The 17,834-nt window shown below is 40.2% G+C and overlaps 1 protein-coding gene across 1 annotated transcript in view; it reads right to left on the minus strand.

Moving 5' to 3' along the window:
- The window catches only part of PRUNE2 (prune homolog 2 with BCH domain), a 141,564-nt gene that overhangs the window by 23,036 nt on the left and 100,694 nt on the right, over nt 1-17,834 (minus strand). The window contains exon 11 of the mRNA XM_059834013.1: nt 207-286. Coding sequence (XP_059689996.1) covers nt 207-286 — 80 coding nt within the window. The remainder of the gene's footprint in view (nt 1-206; nt 287-17,834) is intronic.

The following is a 17,834-nucleotide window of genomic DNA, read 5'->3' on the forward strand; positions in this document are numbered from 1 at the left end:
TGACAACCATGCACAAGAGAAAATAGCACACTACAACTATCATTTCTCAAGTGAAGAAGAAAATGGACTAAATAAAGAGAACTTAACACCTTTTCTTTTTAACACTGAACTGATTCTTTACCAGTGCAGAAACATCTTTCTTAGTGCATAATCAAATGCCAAGGGAATAAGATATAATTAAGAGAATTAGTAAGAGCTGCTCTCACCTGGTCTCATCTCTGTAGAACTGGGGCTTAGTACACCCTCAGCAAAGGGGATGTCCATTCCCACATCCTCTTGTACCAACCTGAGAGGTAAAATACAAAGAAAAATCTTAAAGAGATGCCCAGGTTGACCTTACTATCAATACAGCTCATATGATCTCATATGCAACTGAAATTTTCCTCAACATAGCCAGTTCAGAAGTCTGATCGCAAACTGATGTAAGAAACGAACACAGCTGTTGTAATTCTACTGTGCTGCTCTTACCCCTTATTTATGCACACATCTGTAAAGACTTTTGAGACTACAGGTCACACATAGACACTTTTACATGGATCAAGACATAGCGCTGAGTAATAACAGGCTGTCAAACAGCAATGTTTCTCATTCTATACAAATGAATTTGGTCTTCTGTCATCTGGCAAACCAGCCACATCGTTACAGGGAGCTTCAGCTACTGTTTGCAAACTGCATGCCACAGTTAAGAGTTCCATAACAGAATTTTCATTGCTGTACATAAAGTTACTGTATAGCAAAAATTAGATAATGAGTGGGTTTTTTCATTCTTTTGATATCATTTGTATTTTAGAGCAATTCTGACCCAAATCAGTCATTTCGTAAAACTGAAACAGTTGATGTCCTGCAGTGAAAGAGTACAGAAAGCACAAAAGCGAGAACCAAAACTACATCACAGATTTTCAAATAATAAAATGTTGCAAAATATCCTACCTAGACTCCATTTTTAGGAAGAGACTAAGAAATTACATTTAACATACCTAAAAAAGTAAACGTCATTAGGCAGTGAAAAGAATAACAAAGGTGTTTGAATGTTTAAAGTAAATTGAAATGTTTTCACATCTATTTTCTATTCAGGTGTTTTGCAAAATGCTTGCTAGGAGGATGGTTCAGCTGCGGATAGGAAACAACATTTTACACTTTCAGGACACTCTTGATGGCTTCCAAACGATTTGCACTAAAAATGTATGACTCAAAAAAAGCTTCATTTATTTTATCAAAATAATTATAGCATTTTTTTCTATATTCCTGTTCCAAAATCTTTATTTTTAAAACAAATTTCTTTTTTTTTTCCCCACAAAAGCTGAAGAACGGACAATTTTTACACTTTGATTGAAAGAGCTGTGATGAAATCAAAGAAGGTACTTTTCCCTGCCACAGTATCAGCTAGCTCTGTTCTGAATGATTCAGCTGAACGGGTCTGAATAGGCTTGGCTTGTTGCTCCTGCAGTTTCTTCCTATCCTCACTTTCCCCATGAGGACTAACCTCATTATTTTACTGTGTGCAGACAAGACGCTTCTCGCCAATCATTCCATCAGAGTATGAGTATAGTTTCTGTGATTTCTTGTTAATTACATATAGATTATATATAAATGTGTCCATGTAAGCCTGCCTATAAGTAAGCCAAAGGCTTCACTGTGCTTAAAGTTGCGAAACATCTTTACCTCAAGCCCCATACCATCAAATTCCCAATACAGACAGGCAAACTAGTGAACTCCCACTTTTCCTGTAAGGCCATACAAAATACAGACATTATAAAGCTAGGGTCAAACATGTTTGTGTTGCTCAACTCGTGACCAGGCCTTGTTTCTCAGTAAAAGCAGACACATATTAATCTTGCTAATTTTAGTAGATTTATCCCCACATACTGTAGAGTACCTCTTTCACAAATACAGAGATTAACTGCTTAATGATTTCTACAAAACATGCCAATTCTGGAATATGTTTAATTACTGTCAAATAAGGCTTGAAATATTCTTTCTCTTTGGATACAAAACAGAACAGTAAAGAAATTTGATCACAGTATTCTGTTCATGAATAAAATTAAAGGCACAAATTGTCTGTAATGTACCGTTTCCTTTTTTTCTGCTCTGTAGCATCACCTATGTTCAAAAGCTGTACAGAAAACTGATACACATCACAATTTACTTAGAAAATGTAAATAAGTCTCTACAGTCTTTGGGGTTTTTGGTGTCTGTTCAATTCATAATAAAATGAACAGACACCTAATGAAGTCTAATTTATTCATCTGAACTTAGCAGAGACAAATCTGAATTCTAACAAAGTGCTGTAAGTAACAGCCAGATAAGGTAAAAAACCACAGTTGTGGAAACAGTGTGGGGAGAGGATGAATACTTCTAATCCATTTTAAATTCAGATTAAGATTTTATTTGGGGCTTTATTAACCTTTCTAATATAAAACTATGAAAAGTTCTTGGATTAAAGCAGCTCAGAACTACTCAGATGATGACTTATGGGTACTCAAGGGTGTATGGTTTGGCCGGACAGAACAGGTTTTTGATACTAACTTATAAACCATTCATTTATAAAATCTCTTACAGCCTTATCACACCAAATGACATTTCCTTACTGAACTGCAGAAATCACTGCAGTAAATTATTTGAAAAGAAATGCTGTTTGTTCAAGATGTGTGGAGAGTAAGCTATAGGAGGACAGTGAATTTTCAGGCTTTCTGTATTAAAAAAGACAGTATTCTCTGCAGTAAGCCTGCAAAAATGTTTGAGCAGAATGAAGATCATCTTCTCCTCTGTATGATAAGAGCATGGCTGAGTTTTATATACTCTATCCTGACAGAAACAGTGACAATTATAATCTGAAAAAAGCAATTTGCCACAAGTAGTTAATTCAGGATTTTGAGAGTTCCCTAAAATTTTTGCAATGCCTGGAACAGCATTATCTTAAGTCATGACATTTCTAAGATTGCCTTAAAATGCTTTTCTCCCTGTGACGTCTATCTTTTTTTTTGAAAACGTGTAGGTACTTGGAGCTGGCATTGCTGCTTTCTCTAAAATCTCTTACACTTTCACGACATGAATTTCAAATGTTTTTCTGCTTTCAGTGGGACAACTACAGCTCAGTTAAACTAGAATTTTATATTAGAGTTGTGTTTACAAGAACGGTACACTTCTAGGGGACTGAAAAATAAACATGTTTCATATCCTTTTGTTTGACTTTCTACTGAAATAGAGCTACTGCTACAGGCAATATGCTCAAAAAAATATCCCTCGCTTAGGGATTACAAGTAAACAGCATTAGAATTTGTATGAGAATCTCTAACTTTATTTTGATGGCACAGAGTTTTTATTGTCAATAATCCATATCGTTCATATTGGGACATTCGATTTGGGAAGCAAGAGTCTGCGGTCCTAAAAGATCTGGGACAAGGCAAGCAGTTAAAAATTGGTTGAAGCCCAGTTACCAAAAGCATTGCTGACACAAGGTTGTCCATTGTACTTTCAATCACATAAAAGATTGTATCACCTTTCAGAAATTTTTTAGCCAAGATTAGATTTCCTCTTTTTATTTTTTAATTTTTTAAAAATCGTGTCAGATACTCATTTACTGTCAAATAAACAGTCAACAGGCTTTTTGGAGACAAGAGAGTCTGACTCTGGAGTTTGACATTATTTTTCCAGATCTCTTGTGCTTTACCAAAACAGATTAAAGATTCCTTGCCAGACATACATACTCTATGTTCAGTGAAAGTTCATATTTTTTAAAAGCCAGAGTTACTATTTGCTCAGTCATAAATTAATAGGCAATACAGGAATCTTTCAAATCTGGTGGGTTTAGAAAGCCGGTCACAGAGCATGGCTTCTGTGACATTGTACCTCAATATATGGCTGCAAACTCCCCATCAGTGTGAGAATGAGCAAGATATGGACAACATTTGTTTTCTACAGACATAGCTCCCCGTTTCTGATGGATTTTGAGAGCATGCTATGCTGAGCAGCTCAACAACTTGCAGAGTAATTTCTGGCTGTGCACAAGCTCTCAAAAGATCTCAGCAGGAACCCTAGTAATGGAAGATGGACTCCAGAAACTTAAATTAAGCAACTACCTCCTCTTCCTTTCCCACAGACTACTTCACATACTTCCAAAATTTTGGCTTACAAAATTTCTTGCCTTCCATACAGGTACAACTGATGCCATGCATGATGTGGCCAAAAGTATTTGAAAAAGAAAACACTTGGGGGTTTTTTGCCCTTTTAATGAATGCTCCTTATTGAAGAAGTAAATTAAGTTACTTTAGAAAGCTCCATTCTAATCAGGTATGATTTACTGGATTGATAAAAAGAAGGATCTTTCACTCGGAAGAGAGGTCAAAGTCAAATAAGCTTTTTGTGTCATAAATGACTTCTTTTATGTGGTACACAGACCAGTCATTTAAGGATCAGCTGCACTGGGAATCAAATTACTGCATATTTGCTTTGATAATTCAGGTCTACATACTTGTTCAGAAGCAGCTAAAACCCCCTTGTTTCTCACAGGTGGATCAGAAACAGATACCAAATTATTATGAAAGGAGGAGAGAGAGGCTGGCGGCTGAAATCCTTTCCTTGCTCTTTCTTGGTTCAGACATTCTTAAAGCTCAATAAATTGATAAACTTTAAATAACTCTTAGTGCCCTCTGAAATCAGTATTTCTCAGAATAAAAGTTATCCTTCCTAACTTTTCTAGGTAGAGCAGCATTCTGCTATTTTGGAAAAAGCAGCTCTGAATATTCACAACAATATGTCATAATCCCTATGGGCTGTGCTGCCTCACCCTTGTGTCATATGTGATATATCACCAGTTTCCCAAGCTGCTCTACAGCTACTACATATCAAGAAGTTAATTTCTCTTGTCTAAAACAAATAATTTCTCCATTGGGCTGCTCTGAATGAACACCTACAGCCTGCAAAAGAAAGCAACATTAATCCAATGGTGACAGTCACCTTACTAAAGTGAACCACTCCACTCCAACCCACCAGAACTTGCTCACCAGCCGGACTTTAAATTGGATAAATTTTCCAGGCTTCTGTACTCACCAACACAAAAGTTTAATCTGAAGTGGAGCCCATAACTGCCAAACACTTTTCCTAGGTAAGTAAATAATGTTTCTTCCATGCTGTTCCCTCCATATAGAGAAATACTTTTATACTTAAATTTTCAGAACATGTTGAAGGTTTTTATAAAGTTTCAAAGCATGATTAGTAAAAGAAGTGACAGGATGAAATCACCTCTGCTCATATTAATACATGCTTGTTTTGAAAACTAAATGGGAGTATGGGAGATGAAGTACAATGAAAAGGTTATTCAGAGACTAGACATCTTGCTTTTTTCATATTCTCAAATTTCACACATTATGCAGGTACACCCTGGTCTTAGATGAAATAAAACTCCTGCTTATAGCCCACTGACTCGCTGGTTTGCAGTGAAAAATTGAGCTGTTTTGAGGAAGAATTCATGAACTGTGAAATTTTAGGTATAAAACCAAGGTAAGGGAACTTAAGTTCCTCCCTGAGTCACGTTTGCAGAACACAGGCAGCACAAAGTACTTTTCCTTTGAACCCCTCCTGTCCCCACCCTGTAACAATGTCCTTACACAAGCACAGAGACCAGGAAAGGAGAAGGGAGAACTTGAGGGATTGGACATGACAGTACAGTATTTTCCTTGGAAAGTATGAAAAAGCCCTGGGCGTTTATCCAGTAACGCCTGCCCACTGACTCTCAGTGCAGCTTCACCTGAAAGTGCTCTTACGATTAAGGAGGTTTAAGTGTTTTGCCCAGCCAAGGCCAGAGTACACAGTACCTTGCGTAAGCCCGTCTCTGACGGGCTCTGACGGGCTGTAGAGGCGACCTACTGATGGCTCTCACAGCATTTTGATTGCTCCACCTGGAGGATGTCTAACCTCCTTTGGACAAAATGAGAATGCTGTTCCTTCATACTCAGAAACAATAAAAAGCCTCGGAAGTGGAGCCTACAGCAAACCTTTAAGCACTCCACAAATTGGAATTTGCATCCAGGAGGAGTTGACACAAAGTGTTTTCTTAATTGTGATATTCCTCTTCAGTTTACAATTCTGTGCTACAGAAATTTATATAAATATAAAGCCAAAATATCTCACCAGATAGCTGACTTACAAGGGGTGTTTTGCTGTCATCCATCTCTGTAGCTACTCTAGCATTCGCCTCACCTCAGAAAAAAGAATAGCAAAACCCATTCTGTTATCATGATTAAATACTTGACACTTTATTCCATTTTTAGAACAGAAACTGTGTTGCTGTTTTGCATTTATATCCAAATAAAACACCTTTCCCTTTCTTTCATTTCTGTGTGCTCCAAGCTTGTGGCTTGTAATTGCTGTTGCATTTCTGTTCAGAAAAAGCGAGAGATTAGAAGTTCGCAGACCCTTGCTTGCTACAATGGTATGTTTTAAAATAACAATAAGTATCTACTTTCTGAAATCATTACTCTTTCTTGGAGTGCTCAGAAAAGACACAATATAGTCATTCTGTCCTTTGTTTTAAATAGAGGATGGTTCTGCTGGTTGTAGACATAACTCCATAAACTATGTTATAACTGAGATGTATTATTTCAGAGACCTTTTATGCTAATGGTCTAATAACAAATCCTAGTTTAATGTGCACATGTTTGTGTTTTAATAAGATGGGTAGAAATGTTCTACAACCGAAGTCAGAGAACCGTTGGACATACTTCGATATCAACTGTGTCTATGGCCAAAAGGAAATGCTATAGGAAATAAAGCATTAGTATATAAATTTGAAAAATAAAACCCGACAAAATATGGGCTTAGTCCAGAGAAAGTGTGATGAAAATACACAGAAAGAAACAGAGAAAGAAGCCAGGAACTTTAGTCCTAAAAAAATCAACTGGATTGTGCACCAAGAGAAAAAGAAATGTGTTAGCAAATGCACCCACTAAAAACAACCCCCCAAATTACTTCCTAAAACTAGTCTTTGCTACAAAACTTCCAGACAATAAACAAAAATTTCTTCAGTTGCCAATTCAGAGATAAAGGAGACCGCAGTGTGAATTTTTTAGGTTCAGCAGAATTAATGATCCCTAAACTGTAGCAGAGTATGCAACAAATCAAACTGACATACACTGTGCAGGATTCAGTCAGTATCAGTCAGAGACTATGCTTCAATTACATCCACATACCAAGAAAATGAGCATATTGGAAGGAATCCACTCCAGGATATCTGAGACCAGCAAAAAGTCATTACTTTTACTCACAGATGTGTAAAATAATCATACTGTATACAGGTGACTTGTAAAAATGGATTAATTTTATAACATCCTGAGAGCTGTGTTTAGCAACCATACGTTAGTACACTAAATTAATTGTGTTTCTATTGATATTTTTTTGGTAGCTCTTAATCACAAATTAGTTCAGGAAAAATCTATACACTGAGCACTGGAATTTATGCATAGCATGCGACTTTTATTCCCATCTCTGGATGCAAAACAAAAAACCAAACACCTGTGCAAATGTTAACTAATCATTGTCATACTGCTGCACAGTAGATAAATGCATGCTGATATTCCCATTTTACAGAAAAACATGTCACTGACTTTCTTTACAGCCACAGAATAAACCATTGCTAAAAATCAGTGAAAGTCGTAACTTCCTAGTTTTTCACACTTCACTCTTCAGATTTAAAGCTGCTTCTACTGATTATACTGTTACTTGATATTTTCCATGTGCTGCTTTTTTACTCCATTTTCAGCATCAAAGTTGGATGAAAAAGTTAGGCATGTCTGTAAGAGGTAATATTCTTTCTGTCGGAAAATCCGGTATTCTAGCCAGAAGATTTAAATTGTTTGCATTTCAGAATGTTAACTGAAAACATGTTAAAATTCTTACTTTGGGCCACTGAATACACTTTTTAACCATTCTTCATGAAAATGTTTCCTACTCTCCAATCAACTTTAGTGTTTAGTATCCGCTTATCTAGCCATCTTTTTCCTTTTTCCTCTTCTTAAATCCATACTGTAAGCCTCAATTTTTTCCAGGTAGCCACTCACAGTAGTAGGCTCTCCTGCCCGCTCTTACCAGTTTAAGAATGTTAAAAAAGAAAAGCTGCTATTCTTAAGCACACCGCTACTTTTCACTGCTGCCAGGCAGCCACAGGCTGTCTGTCCTGACTCCTTACCAGCTCCCTCCCTCTGTCACAATGCCAGAGAAGCAGGCAAAGCCAGGGGGGGATGCAGGGAGCCATGGAGAGGCAAATCTAAGTAAATAGATGAGTGATAATGAGATTCACTAGGCTATTTCAGCAACCTTATGCACATGCCCATGGATGAGGAAGGCTGATGGAAGGAATCCAGGGCTCCAGGCTTCTTCAATTGTCTGTGACTTCCAGCCACATGAAATAAAAAGCCATCTCAATACAGAATGAAGGTTATTGGATTTAAGTCCCAAACCTAAATGTCCTGTTGAAATGGGTTCTTACAAATGCAAGCCAGGCTGATGCTGCCTGCAGCACACTGCTGAGGTACTGAGGGAGCTGGCGGAGGAGCTTGCCAAGCCACTCTCCATCATTTATCAACAGTCCTGGTTAACAGGGGAGGTCCCAGATGACTGGAGGCTTGCCAACATGAAGAAGGGCCGGAAGGAGGATCCGGGGAACTACAGGCCTGTCAGCCTGACCTCGGTGCCGGGGAAGATTATGGAGAGGTTCATCCTGAGGGCGCTCACAGGGCACGTGCAGGACAACCAAGGGATCAGGCCCAGCCAGCACGGGTTCATGAAGGGCAGGTCCTGCTTGACCAACCTGATCTCCTTCTATGACCAGGTGACCCGACTAGTGGATGAGGGGAAGGCTGTCGACGTTGCCTACCTGGACTTCAGCAAAGCCTTCGACACTGTCTCCCATAGTATTCTCCTGGAGAAACTGGCAAATCGTGGCTTAGACAGGTGTACTGGGTAAAAAAACTGGCTGGATGGCCAAGCCCAGAGAGTCGTGGTGAATGGAGTCAAATCCAGTTGGCAGCCGGTCATAAGCGGAGTCCCCCAGGGCTCAGTTTTGGGACCAGTCTTGTTTAATATCTTTATCGATGATCTAGATGAGGGGATTGAGTGCTCCCTCAGCAAGTTTGCAGATGACACCAAGTTGGGTGGGAGTGTTGATCTGCTCGAGGGTAGGAAATCTCTGCAGAGGGATCTGGACAGGCTGGATCAATGGGCCCAGGCCAATTGGATGCGGTTCAACAAGGTCAAGTGCCAGGTCCTGCACTTGGGTCACAACAACCCCATGCAACATTACAGGCTGGGGGAAGAGTGGCTGGAAAGCTTCCCTGCAGAAAAGGACCTGGGGTTGTTGATCGACAGACAGCTGAATACGAGCCAGCAGTGTGCCCAGGTGGCCAAGAAGGCCAGCAGCATCCTGGCCTGTATCAGAAATAGCGCAGCCAGCAGGACCAGGGAATTGATCGTGCCCCTGTACTCGGTGCTGATGAGGCCGCACCTCGAATACTGTGTTCAGTTTTGGGCCCCTCACTACAAGAAGGACATTGAGGTGTTGGAGTGTGTCCAGAGAAGGGTGACGAAGCTGGTGAGGGGTCTGGGGCACAAGTCTTATGAGGAGTGGCTGAGGGAACTGGGGTTGTTCAGTGTGGAGAAGAGGAGGCTGAGGGGAGACATTATCGCTCTCTACAATTACCTGAAAGGGGGTTGCAGAGAGGTGGGTGTTGGTCTCTTCTCCCAAGTGACTAGCAACAGAACAAGAGGAAATGGCCTCAAGTTGCACCAGGGGAGGTTTAGGCTGGATATTAGGAAAAATTTCTTTACTGAGAGAGTGGTGAAACACTGGAACAGGCTGCCCAGGGAGGTGGTGGAGTCACCATCACTGGAGGTGTTCAAAAAACATGTGGACGTGTCATTGCAGGACATGGTTTAGTGGGCATGGTGGTGTTGGGTTGATGGTTGGACTTGATGATCTTACAGGTCTTTTCCAACCGTAGTGATTCTATGATTCTGTGATATCCCAAAGTCCCCAGAAGTCTCTTCCTAGAGGTTTGTCTCCAGCAGGTCATAGGATGACACAGGAAAGACAGTGCAACTCAATGAACAACTGTTTAATACCTTATCTTGTCCTTTCTGCATCCCGAAGCATTATTAACTGTGCACCATTCGAACACCGCTCTAGAGACAGGACAATCAGTCCTTTCTGGGGCTTTTCAGAGCTGCTAATCACATGAGTATTGGGCATTTCCAAACATTATTTAACATACCTGGACAACAGCTTTATGAGTTAAAGGTAATTATTCACTCACATAAGAGAAACAGATAAATTAACTTTGTGAGTGTCCATTAGTTGTGAGTTCCTGATGCGTGATGCCTAATAAACTTTGGGGTTTTTCCTGAACATGTAGCTTTTTGTAACATCTTCAGTATGCCACGACTGATCCTCATGACTAGCTGCCACTGAAAAAGATTGGTATAGTCAGACCCCAGTGGCTTCACTTTGGCATCCAGAAAAAGAACAAATCAGACAGGGGTCAGAGGAGAAGGACATGTGTGATTCAAGCAGCTGCTGACTCCTAGTGACTTGCCCCGTACCACATAACAACTTCATGGCATGGACACAGACAGGAGACAATCCTTTGAGGCAGTGTTATCTAACTGTACCTATAAAATAGTGTTGTCTCCAACTATGCCTCTTATAGTGGAGTGTAGAACCTGCCAGGCATTTCCTAATATTGACATTTTAATAATATTCTTTTAACTCAATATTTTGTGTGCAAAAGCAGGTAAAGAGTAACAAATCCTAAGGTAGAAATAACATGCCACTTGACATTTATTGCTCTGCTTTGGTGTTGCATTCACGTACCACCAGATGGTCTTGCTCTCAGAGCAGGGGCTGTCCTCTGTTATGTTCCTAGCTCAATGCTGCTTCATCTTAACTGAGCCAGTGGAATATTACCAGAATTAACAAGACAAAGTTGGGTAGCCTGTGTGATGGGTGCTCCTCCACCAATGTTGGAAGATCACAGGGTCAGGCAATGAGCTATGTAGGTTCAGAGCAGTATTAGCATTTAGAAGGCTTGTTTAAACTTATCTGATCTCTCTGCTTTTAATAAATGTTGTTAATATTCTACAAATAACATCTAGATGATCTGTTAATCAACAACCACTGTTGGACAAACACTACAAATGCACTGTAACAAGGTAATGCCAGCAGAGAAAGTAGGAGTTAAATCAATCTGATGTAAAAGATCCTTAAGCATAACCTGAAAATACATTTTGTTTGAAAACTGTATTTCTAAAAATATAGCAAAACGCCAGGCCTAACCACAGATCTGGGACCATATTCCCACCTTCCACTTTCATTGAGCAATTAATTATTCCTTGAGAAAACTCAGTTATAGTTTTCCTCCCTTTAAAACCAGTTTTCCTTCCAGCATGTGCGGTTCACAGTGACCATTTTCCTGCCATACTGCGCTGTCAAGACTATTCATCAGAATACCTGCGGCTCCATATGATGCAACTGGCACAAGAACAGTAATTGAAAAAGCAGTGTGCACCTTATACCCAGTGCAGCCATCTGCACTTTCAGGAAGTATGCTAATGCTTTGAGATTAGTTAACAGGATAGAGGTTGCAGGATCAGAAGCAGAAAATCTTTAAAGTTGTACATTCTACATCCTACTGAGGTTCTCCAGCAGAGTTGTGAGAACTCCCCTCCAACTATTCACAGACTCACAGAATCACAGAATCATTAAGGTTGGAAAAGACCTGTAAGATCATCAAGTCCAACCATCAACCCAACACCACCATGCCCATGTTAAGTGACAATGCACAATGTGGACCGGGAATTTTAACCAGCAGATTAAAATGAAAATAGCCTAATCGTTTAAATTGGTAACTGAAAAGTTCCCATCCATATTGGGTGATTTGCAACTTGGGAAAAATACAGGAAAAGCCCAACCACGAGCCAGAGGAGACACCTCATCAGGGCACATAAGCTCTACTGAAGCAGTAAAACTGGCACCAAACAAGGCAGTCCTGCAGCCCACCTGCACTGGCAGGAGGTGTTCAGAGCAGGAAAGATTGGCAGACCCTGCAGTAGGCAGGTCTAAAAAGGCATGTGCAAAGGGAGGCCGGAGATGCAGAAAGCCACCAGTTATCTTCAGAAGCAGAACTCCATCACTGAGTTGGAAGGGCCACAGAAGCAGTAGGAAGATAAAAACCAACCTGAGTGTGGGAGAGAGGAGAATGTCAGGCATAGCAAAAATGCTGTGAAAGAGCCGGAGCGACAGGAAATGCCAGACTGAAGAAGTAATGTTCAGGAACAGAGGTGAGAAAATGGGGCTCCTCCTCCTCCCACACGGCACTCCTCACACGTTATAGCTTGAGAAATACAAGGGCAAGATTAGTTATATGCTCTACTGCTTCAGACAAGCAGGCAAAAGTCTATCCTGCTGGGCTGCTGTTCATCAGACAGCACCTTAGAGTTTGCTGCTAGTGTTTTCTGCTAAGGAGAGTGATCCTGTTTTTGTAGGACACTGTCAGCTTTCAACTGATAGCCTGAAACAAGGAAGCCTGATCTGTTGCTGTCTATTTTTCACAGGAGCAATGGCTATAGAGAAGACCGCAATCTACAGGATATGCTAAGAACTAATTAGGAATATATGAACAAGTTAATTCATAAAATCCTGTAACAGCTAAGCCATTTCCTTCAATGTCCAAAGGAAAAACAAGTAGATAAACTAAGAAATCTGTCAAGCAACCAGACTGTCACTCCCATCCTCCCCTCTGCCTTGGTCTCATTGGTTGTTGCAGTATCCATTTTTTTCTGGATATTTGTACAGGGTCTGGTAGGAACTGTCTCCAGTCCTGAGGACTCTACAGTAATAAAAACAGCTTTATCAATATTCAAAGGTACTGACAAAATCATATTCTCACCTATATGTTATTTCTTGGAAAGTTTGAGAGTTGCATCTTTTGCCTGAACAAAGACTGTGGCTTAAAGATTGATTTTCTATTTCTCTGCCCTTTTCCTATAGATATATTACAAGCTGTTAAACAACATTGCTCTCCTGTTACTGCTGAGTATAATGGAGATGCCACAAAACCAGAATAGACTTCTTGTAGCAGGATCTAAGTTTTTAAAGTAGTGAACTTATGCAAAAGCTAGACTTGTCTCTGACTACATGAATTTTCTATAATATTGTCCAGATTTATGCAGGGCCAAATAACAGCCAGACTCATCAAAGATGGGAATAAAAAGGCTATTTTAGACCTTAGTACTCTCCTGCCCCACAAGAGATAGCAGTGGAGAGCATGGGTGAGAGTAGTGGGAGGAACACAGCAGCTCTGGAAAAAGTGGTTTGGCAGGGTAAGGATTGACGTGTGTCGTTCCCCCCCCCCCAACCCCCACAGTTGCCTTAATGCCTCCGGACAATGCTGCTGGAGCTGTGTGCATCCTCCCTTTCTCAACACAGCTCTGCTTCCCAAGAGCATTAATAAGGTAAGTTCAGAAATGACATCTCTGCCTGCCTCCCACTTACTTAGAATGATTTTGGTTAAATACATCTACGAAGCCTGCATACATTTCCTTTCAGTGTTGCTCTAAGTAGCTAATACTTAGACATTCCATACATTTTCATTGCCTCCTGTACATCACTATCATTTGTTTACTTACCGCACTTAAAACTGAGTAATATTTTCATTCCTTCATCACAGACAGAAAAGCAAAGAACCGAATGGAGCTGAATCAAGCCCCTATAATTAAATTTAAACAAAAGTACTGCCTGTACAATCCAACTTCTGCAGTAATTTTTCAGTCCTCTTACCACTGAGATTATTAGTGCATCCTTGGTCCATTAAACTTCAAAGATTACATATTCTGTTCACTGAAACATTTTAGGAGGACATTGCAAAAACTTCAAAAATCATATGCTTCAGTTGATAGCAAAAAACCTGAAAACAATACCATTGTCAAGTAGTCTATAATGAGAGCTATCACAATCTCTGTAGCAGTAATTAAGCAGTCTTAAAAGCAAGTTATCCGCTGACAATGCCCAACGTTCATTCCTTTTTTTCCCACCATATCCCCAGAGCTTGGCAAACAAGCTGAAAATAATCTAACGTGCTAGGTGACTGTGCAGTGAAGTTTTGTTTCCTAATTACACACACCGTGCCTGCGCTCAGACAAAAGAAATCCCATTGAACTGCAGTAAGCTTCTCTCATAAAGACCTGCAACAGAATTAAAATACAGCTGCACGGTTTCCAGTAATGAGGTCCTGGGTGCTTTGCATCATGCTGACAAACATTTCCCCTTTTTCTGTCTAAAGTAACTGCAACAATAGAGCCGTTAATCAGAAAACCTTTTGCATATCGGCCTCTCGGAGTAAAGAGATGCTTACCTTCTAAAGATTTGAAGAGGCCTTTCTACTGGGAAAATAATAAAGATGCTTTACTGCTGCACTTCAGCATCCCTCTTTCTGTAGCAGTTTACTAGGAATACAGCTCCTCCACCATTTTCTTGTCACGTGGCTAGCGATACTGCTAAATAAGGGTGATCACCTGCCTTCAGATAGCTGGCTGTATGAACCAGCAGCTACCGGGCTTTGGATAACGGAGCACTTAAATGAATGCGGAGCTGTGCTTCGGCTGTGAAAATTATTTTTTTTCACATTCCCTGTGGAGCTCTATCGGAGCATCACCAAACCTTGATACGGCGAGTCAGCTGGCAGCAGTGAAAAGCTCCCTGCTGTTTCGTTTCGGAGCCCCAGGAAAGCTTGTGATGAGAGACTGCATGACGAAACCTCTTATGGATTCAACCCTCCTCAGCCCTCATTTCTGTTTGCATCGATGGTTATAGACCACATGCATATTCAAACATGCTTTACATAATTTGTCCGGTTTGCAATTCAGCTATGGGAATGCAGATGCAAATTTTAAAAAAAACGGAAACAACCACCAGTTCAGAAGGCAGGGTGAATTCTGGAAACACTAACTGTACGAGCACCAAGAAGAAATGCTCATGGCCTGTGCTCCTGACTGTGTTTCTTAGGGGTGTGCTTGAAGGAAGGACATTTCTTCTCATGCAGTGGAGTCCCACAGTCTCCTTTTATAAAAGCTGGTTGGGGGCAGGGTCCCTAGGAACTCCAGGTTTCTTTCCAAATGCAAAACAGCTTTCAATCCTATTCCCTTGCAATCCTGTGGGGATAAAACAGCAAGGCAACAGGCCCTGGGACAGCCGAACCTTCAGCTAGATTCTCCTTCACACTGCACAACTCCTCCTTGAAGATGAGTTACGTGGGAACAGGAGGTGCTTTCGCATCAAATTGCTAGGCCATAAGCAGTCAGGAATAAACAAAAGCCTAACCCCATTTTCATTTGTCAGTACAGCTCCACGCATACCTACAGCACAGAGTAAATAAAAATTCAGTGGCTCACAACTTGTTCTTCATGGTATTAGTAATCCCACAGGGAAAATTCTCATCATCTGCTGCAGATCTCCTGAGAAATAATTCCCCAGCTGCTATTGTAAAGAACAACAGACCAAGATCAAGCATTTAATAAAAATTAAAAATCATCACCAATATCAAATTACATTGCTAAAGAGGACACTGCTGCTGACATGTGATCTTCGATGTTACTGTCAGCTAGCTCTACATAAAATTTCCAACTATGGGGCTATTTTTTTAGCACTTTTTCAACTGGACAATTTTTAGTTCATTTGAAATTCAAAGTTCAGACACCCAGAAGCTGTATCCAGGAAACTGAGATATAAAGTATTTATGTACAACAGAAGTCATTAGCAGCATGATTATAATGCAGCTATGAAATTAGTAACGTGGCAGAAGCTATGGCTTTGACCATCCCTGCTCAGAATGACACAGAACATCTTTGAGATTTTAGGACGTTCTGCTGGGACCCACTAAGCTCACTGAGGCTCACTGTAAAAGTCACGTCTGTGTCAACAGGATTAAGTGTCAAAACTCATTAATGCTTTAGGCCGAAATCTCATGTCATTGATCACATTGATTGGAATAAATTATATAGCAATTTAGCTCAGAAAACCGTGGGGTTTTGAATAGTGGGGGAGTTTTTCATATGACTGCTAAACTGTACTAACATAGTTCAAGTCTTCTTGCTTTAAGAAGGTGGCTCTGTCATCCCAGTCTCAGAATTTAAGTAAAATTTCAGGACCACAAGTGAATAATAGTAAGTAGGGGTTTTTTCCTTTTAAAATTGTTTTTCAGTCACTGAAGTGTTGTTCTCTTTTTGCTAAAAGGTTTTTATAAGGTACTTGGTATTTGGCATGTAAATATTAATGCTGTTTTTACAAAAATGGGATCATCACCATATTGGCTACTGCTATTGTTTAACAGCTGGCTCTTCAATGGAAAACTGGGTTTTTAGTTTTAATTAATTTTCAACCTCCAGATGGTGATGAAAAATACTGTATCACCCCGAAATTGATAACAAAAAAGATGGTTGTAATAACTTCATAGGCCAAATCAAGTAGAAGGAAAGAAATGGTATTACTAAAGCCCATGCATGAACAGCATATGTTGTAACTTCCATCAATAAAAAAGGTTAGCAGTGAGATTCACTGACATTAAAATAGATTATTACAAAAATTTAAAAAAATAAATAATTAAGTGTTTTAATGAATTTACAGCTATGTTGTTGGAAAGTTCCCTGATCTGAATCTGTCCCAGGAATTCTTCTGTTTTCACAGAAGCAACATATTTCCAAAGGCTAATATATAACATAGAGCTTCTAATACATAGTATATATTACTATAATGATTATAATGGTATGATATATAATAAAGTAAAATACATTAATTATATAGTTTCCCATCCTAAACTCAGATGACCATTGAAATCTCAAGTTCTGGGCCAGCAGTTCTAAAGAGTTCTTGCTCATGTGTGGTGAGTTAACCTTGGCTGAACACCAGGTGCCACCAAGCAGCTCTATTACTCCCCCCCACAGCAGGACATGAGGGGAGAGAATAAGAAAAAAAACCTCATGGGTCAAGATAAAGGCAGTTTAATACAGCAAAAGTAAAGGCTGCGTGTGGAAGCAAAGGAAAACAACAGATTTATTCTCTACTTCCCATTCAGCAGGTGATATCCAGCCACTTGCCGGGAAGCAGGGCTTCAGTACGCAAAGACAAATGTCATAAATAACAAATGCCCCACCCTTCCTCCTTCTTTCTCTTACTGCTGAGCAGACATCATATGGTATGGAATATGCCTTTCGTCAGTTTGGGTCAGCTGTCCTCACTATGTCCCTTCCCAGGATCTTGCCCACCCCCAGCCTACTGGTGAGGGGGAATGTTGGAGAGACAGCCTTTGTGCTGTGTGAGCACTGCTCAAGCAGTAGCCAAAACACTGGAGTGTTGTCAACACCCTTCTAGCTACCGATACAAAGCACAGCACTATGAGGGCTGCTACGGGGAAAATAAACTCCATCTCAGCCAGACCCAATATGTCATGCCAATCTAAACGTTTTGTTTAGGTTCAATTCGCTTTTTTGCTTTTGTTACCAGGCATTAACTTTCATTTACATGGAGTCTTCTACAGGCAACCTTCTCAGTTGTTCCTCCTTTCCTTACATGTTTGTTTTTAACCTTTACAGCATGCTCCTTGTGTTTAGTCAATTGTCACGATTTGTGCTGCCAAGCGGGAGACCTGAGTTCAATTCCCATTTCAAGTCCATAATCTTGTAGTTCAGCAGGAGCTGGAAGCACCACTGAAGCAGCATGCCTGGTCCCCAGAGTGCCTGGAGTTGCTTTCCAGCAAATCTGGCCAATTAATAAACAATCTTGACAGGAGTGAAAG

The sequence above is a fragment of the Gavia stellata genome, chromosome Z, assembly GCF_030936135.1.
Source record: "Gavia stellata isolate bGavSte3 chromosome Z, bGavSte3.hap2, whole genome shotgun sequence".
Lineage (NCBI taxonomy): Eukaryota > Metazoa > Chordata > Aves > Gaviiformes > Gaviidae > Gavia > Gavia stellata.